Below are 6000 nucleotides of genomic sequence, written 5' to 3' on the forward strand. Positions count from 1 at the left end.
ACAACACAAACTGAGTCATCTACCTCCAGGACTGGAGACTGTAGGCGGGAAAAAGAAGAAATAAAAGACATTAAAACAAACTCAGGTGCAGCCTGTTGTGTGAAACATTGTGAGACATTAACTTAAAAATGAGTACTTAAAATAAATTCAGACCTACCAGAGTCCTTTTTCATTGTTAGCCTGCCTGAAATCCAAAAGCAAGACACAGTTAATAGCTTTAGCAGTTAGCGACCATCCTGGAGGCAGACAACAATGGGAATCTAGGTTAGGTATTAGGTAGTTATATCAGGGATTCAAAATAAGCCCTAACCTGTGGTCACAAGTCCAGCAACTGTTAATAATGATAATAATAGAGGTATATATGCATAATAATTCCTTGAAGAACTTCGACAGACAACGTCACTGCTCGTACTTCCTTCTTTGACCCTTTACTTGGGTTTCTGGACAGCTGTTGGAAAAGAGACATAAAACAGCTTCAGTCAGCACAATACAGAGAATATATATTAAACATGTTTCATTATAACTTGTTCCACTGCAGAATGTGCAGCCATAAAACTCAACTGCTTATCAACAATCCAATCAGTGCACAACTACAGAGGTCACTTTGTGCTCCATGACAAACAATGTCTTACACAGTCCAAGCCGTGCAGTCCACACCATCCTGTGAAAAACTTCCTGGCTGACAAACTTCACACACTGTATCATTTCTGCTGGTTCCTAACAGAAACAGACAGGAGTGAGATTAATTACACACAAAGAAAGATCCAGTGAAAATCCATTATTTATCTGACTCACATTGAGATTGTGATCACTAATCACAATCACAGACACAAGAGAGGCGTTCACTGACAGAACCATTTGACGAACCGGAGTCACATACATACTGGCAAAAAGTATGAAAGATACAAAGTAAAATTAGTATTGGAACCATGTCTGTGTTGTTTCATAGTTATTATAGCATGATCAATAAAAAAATCTTTCTTAAAAACATATACATATTTTACACAAAGTACATTAACTTCATTAATCCAATCCATTTTAAAGACCCCACCCATATAAATCATATTCAAATTACATTATTATCCTGAGGACAACCTGTAAAGAGCACAGGTGTTTTCATCAGTTTTCTACTAAAAACCACAACTGTCCAAAACTACATCATGTTTTCTACTTTGCAGCAGAGAGTAGTAAAGCAGCAACCTCACTCTCTCTCCCTGGAGTTCAGAGATGAATACATCTCAAGTCCTGATTTTTGATTTGTTTAGATTTCTCTTTCTTCTTTAATGATTTAAGTCTCGCCAAAAGGATCGGTCAGGATCTAATGTAAATGTTATTATTGTGTTCTTCTAACACATCCAAAAGGTCACACATGCAGTCAGGTTCATACAGAGTTTGGAGTTAAACAGCCGTGCTCCTGATAAATCCTGAACCTCATCAGAGTGGTCTAAAATAGTTATTTCAGCAGTTAAAGGTTGAATTCTCCTCTGTCCTGTCAACTTTAATAAATATTAGGAGAGATTTGCTGCAGTGACATTACTGTGTGCATGGAAACATTTCCATCATTTATAAAGCAATACATCGAGAGTAGAGAGTGAGTCTCTAAACTGGAGAAAATAACAGTTCAGGAGGATGATTTAGGCTTCATGCAGATTTGGTGCCAGAGCCGATCTGTGCAGTTCCCTTCAGCACAGATTGAAAAGCCCATAGGTCTGCACACTGGAACAATTTAAACAGTTCATAAGAAAAAGAACAGTTGTTCGTGTTGACCTAACGTTATCATATGTGTTTTGTTGTTTGCTGTGATTGTGACGGGTCATTGTATGTGGGTTTTGGCAGGCAGCTGCTGTCCCCTCTTCCCAGTACACTAACTTTCAGTGTGATCCCCAGGATGGTTACTGAGATGCTTGATAAATATAGGTACATTATCCAATACTCATACAGAAATGGACGTGTGCAGCCTGACCTCCAGTTATGAGTAGTTGATAATAATGATACCTGATGTGAGAAAGAAACTGTTGATAAAATGACCCAGGTTGTAAACTAAATTGTCACTCTTGCATTCAGACACAGGAATGACACACGTGCTGTATTCAGAGGAGTCAAAGACATACCTGGATACTGTCAGCAGCATGTATACATGGAGCTGAATAAAAAGGTTACTCCATGTCCCATGGAAACGTGTATGTCCATCAACATGTTCAAACCAAGACAGTAGTGTGTAAACTTACTACCAGACTAGTTTGACTTTGATTTCTCTTACCAGCTTCCTTTACCCTCTGACCAGGCACACAGCGTGTGTGTTTGTCTGCTGAACTACATCCTGAATCATCGGCCCAGCTTCTGCAGAAATACCCCTCTAACACATCACAAAGTGCATCCCTTGATCCAGTGCACTCCTGTTGGGCAAACAGACCGTGACCTAAAAGCAACCAGAAACACAGTCATTATATTAATGCTCTTTGTACATTTGAGTCCACTTTGAACAATATCTGAAACAATGAGATAGTTCATCATCTCATTTTTGGTTGACTGCAACCAAACAAGTGAAATCCAAACTCCTTATCAGCACATAGTAGCTGGCCAATCAGAGCGCCTGTTGCTGCTCTGTGGTTCACTCACTCACACATCTTCAAATTAAAGAGAGCGGTCTTTAAATGAAATCACACCAACCTGAATTATTTGGGTTCACTTTTCAGTAAACATGCTGAATGATGTTCATTACTAGGGCTGCAATTTAGGATTCATTTCATTATCACCCACCTTAACTAATTCCTTGAATTAATTGATTAATGGTTCAATATATAAAGTGCCAGAAAGCAGAGAGAAAAGCATTCATTACATTACCGTAAGTGTGTGTCATCCAACCTTTTTAAAGACAGACATATTCACAACTCTATTTACACACACAGAAAAGACCAAACAGCAAATAATCACACTTGTTACTTTTGGATATTTCTTTAAAGAATGACCTGAAGGGGGCGCCTCCGTACCCTAGAGTTTGAGCTGTGGTGTCTCCACAGACTTCTGTTTTGTGTCATTCCAATCTCACTCTTCCCTCTCTACTGTCAAATATCAGATCAAGGCATAAAATGCTGCAAAAAATACAAGAAAAAGGGCCCAAACAATTAACTGGCTTTTATTCTTAGTAAAGGAGGCCTGAAATACAATCACACACATGCAGGGCTTATAGACACGCAAATGTGGAGAGATAGTGGAGTGATGGGCTGCCACACAACAGTACTCTGGGAGCAGTTAGGGGTTAGGTGCCTTGCTCAAGGGCAGAACTGGCGCCTCTCTACCAGTCCACACTGTGGAGTGTCACGGTTTAGTGTGATAAACCACACCCATTATTTCCTCAGTCATTCTCTATCTCGCTGCTAATGTGGATCGACTGCCTGGCAGGTCCTGCTGGTCATGGGATGAGGGTCTGGTTTTGAAGTGGGGCTGTAGTCTCAACCGGAATGTTGACGAGAATTTGTCTGATTTCAAGGTACGTGTCTAATTAGGTTAAACAGTTATAGTCAGCTTCGTTTTAGCTTAGTCAGAACAATGCACCATTGCACACTGGACTATATGCAGTTTGTGGTTTTGTAAAAAACAGTTCACTATTGGTCTGGTGAGCTATGGCTGTGGATCGCAGACTGCAGGCAGAGCAGTTGAAGATTGCATTTCAGCACATTTATACTAAATCAGATTTTCTTTATCTTCAAGTACCAATACAAGAACTAACCTTAAAAAGAATCATTTAAAGCTGGTTCCCTATCTTAACCATTTTCTTTAAGCCCCCCTATTTGTTTGTTTTAGTTTAGTCAGATATCCTAATTCCTTTTCCCTGTTACTGCATGTGTCATAATCAGAGTGTCAGTGGGAATGAAAGGCAGAAATGTGAACTCATTATGAACATACTTTTGTCACAGGAGGTGCAGGAGAAACAGCTTTTCAGGCCATTGGGTTGGTTCATAAAGGTCCCTGTCTTACAGGGGCTGCACCGTGTGCCTGACTGTGGTGTGCAGTCTCTTATAACAACTGTACCTGTTCAACACAAAAACACACTGTCAGCATCACGTTATCACCACGACATTGTAGGGCTGCTCGATTATAGAAAAAATCATAATCACGATTATTTGGATCAATATTGAAATTACGATTATTCAAACGATTCTTTTTTTAAACTTCAGAAACATGCTGCATTTATTGGACATTTGTCAAAAACACTTTGCAAGGAAGTCCTCAGTTTCACTTTCCTTTCCCCATAAACATTTGTAAGTCTCCTCGTTACCTGTTCAAACGAAAACAACGTGACAGGAGAAGACTGCAACTAGTGTCACGACCACCGGCGCAAGTATAAATAGTTACGGTGCTCCCGTGACTTCACATTGTCGCGCGACAGGTCGTGAACGGCGAGTATACCGAGCGCATGATGTGCAGTGCTTGCTGTGGAGGAGGGACGGAAATACGCATGCGCGATATACGCAGACTGTATACAACGTTGCACAACAGAAAATGAAAAAAATAATCGTTTCCCCCCGATTTTATTAGTTTTGAGATCGTTTGGCCCCAAAATCGTAATCATGATCAAATTTCAATTAATTGAGCAGCCCTAACGACATAGATGGAAAATAAATGTGACAAAAAGAACACCAGATAACATATGACAGACCATGGTCTTGTTTTTCTGAGGAGCCTATCACAGCTTCAACAAAAATGTCAAGATTGCCTTTAGCTTATTTACTTTTTTGTAATTTCATTTCAATCACTTGTCAAACCACCAACATCCCTTTGGACTCAACTTGACCTGCACATATCAGTTTGTGTTTCCTCTCAATCCAAACCCCTACATAACCAGCAGGAAAGATACAGCTAGTCTAGATTTTGCTTAGAGATAAGATCATTTCCATGTCCAAGGTCTTATAAATAACTACTTATATGTGGTTTTCTGTGTAAGCTTGATCTTTGAAATCTAATTTGCTTTAGAAATGAAGAAAACATGTTTGTTTTGTACAGAGCCAACAAATGTCACATCATCATGATTTAGTTTTTTAGTAAATCATATCACATATCAGTCACAATAATTGCCATTTGATGTTTTTACCATATCATTCAGCCCTAAATGATGGCATTTTAGTGTACTTTCTGCTATACGTCACAGTGACTCATATTTCTCAACGTCAGTGCTTGAGTAAGAGGGAGGCTGTAAACGATATGTACTCAGCAAATAATATGCACACCAGAATGTGTGGTATTGATATTTTCGACCGCTGTGCTCTCCTACGCTGTGATACATGGTAAACAAGAGGAAACAGAAAAGTAAGGTCAGAGAATAAAGTTAATATGAAATGTTCTGTTTAGGTTGTATGTGCATACTATTTAAAATAATGCTACACAAAGAAGCTAAAACATTATTTTGATGAATGAAATCTTATCTTCTTTAGGAATTTCCCCTGTTTCATTATTTATGGACTTTATTTAACTATTTCTGGTTTTGCTTTTTATGGGGAAGCAGTTAGATAAGCATATTTCTGCCTTTGTGTGTACAATGTTAAGTCTTGAACTGATATGGCTTTGATGTTTGAGTGGCACACTCACTACAGTTTTTACCAGTGTTTAGCTTCATTTATGTGAGAAATAAATGTAATGCAAAATGAAATATAAACAACAAAGGGGGCAGAACAATAACAAAATATATAAAACAAAGGGCAAACAAGAACATGAGTTTGTCGTGCTTTAACACACACAAAAACCCACTCTTAAATGTCTCATACTGAATAACGCACTTAACTAAATATCACACAATACTAAATAAACATGTGTACAGCCCTGTTACACGGTATTACAATGTTATTGTCTGAGCTCTGTCAAATGAAAGATAATGTCACACCCACAGTTGTAAAATGGCTGCAATGTGTCATTGCTTATATTGCTTTATAGAAGTTACTACCAATGCTTCAGACAGAGTGGTACCTGTGTTGCACCTCGGACAGCACAGTCCAGCACTCGCAG

At 38.8% G+C, this 6000-nt stretch overlaps 3 protein-coding genes across 4 annotated transcripts in view; 1 reads left to right on the forward strand and 2 right to left on the reverse strand.

Annotated features, from left to right (window-relative positions):
* Nucleotides 1-6000, forward strand: part of LOC127378006 (tumor necrosis factor receptor superfamily member 14-like) — a 229190-nt gene that overhangs the window by 129959 nt on the left and 93231 nt on the right. The window contains exon 1 of one of the 2 annotated variants that reach the window (XM_051426420.1): nucleotides 1548-1557. The exons of the other annotated variant lie outside the window; for it this stretch is intronic. The gene's annotated coding sequence lies outside the window, so the exon portion shown is untranslated. Of the gene's footprint in view, nucleotides 1-1547; nucleotides 1558-6000 lie in introns of those variants that run through there. 2 annotated transcript variants of the gene reach the window in all.
* LOC127378012 (tumor necrosis factor receptor superfamily member 14) overlaps nucleotides 1-6000 on the reverse strand; it is a 50853-nt gene that overhangs the window by 15940 nt on the left and 28913 nt on the right. The window lies entirely within an intron of this gene.
* LOC127378013 (tumor necrosis factor receptor superfamily member 14-like) overlaps nucleotides 1-6000 on the reverse strand; it is a 52688-nt gene that overhangs the window by 4254 nt on the left and 42434 nt on the right. Inside the window, 6 exon segments of the mRNA XM_051426458.1 lie at nucleotides 158-184; nucleotides 311-425; nucleotides 427-448; nucleotides 633-717; nucleotides 2261-2419; nucleotides 3907-4032. Of these exon segments, the coding sequence (XP_051282418.1) occupies nucleotides 158-184; nucleotides 311-425; nucleotides 427-448; nucleotides 633-717; nucleotides 2261-2419; nucleotides 3907-4032 (534 nt within the window).

Source organism: Dicentrarchus labrax, unplaced genomic scaffold (assembly GCF_905237075.1).
Source record: "Dicentrarchus labrax unplaced genomic scaffold, dlabrax2021, whole genome shotgun sequence".
Taxonomy (NCBI): domain Eukaryota; kingdom Metazoa; phylum Chordata; class Actinopteri; family Moronidae; genus Dicentrarchus; species Dicentrarchus labrax.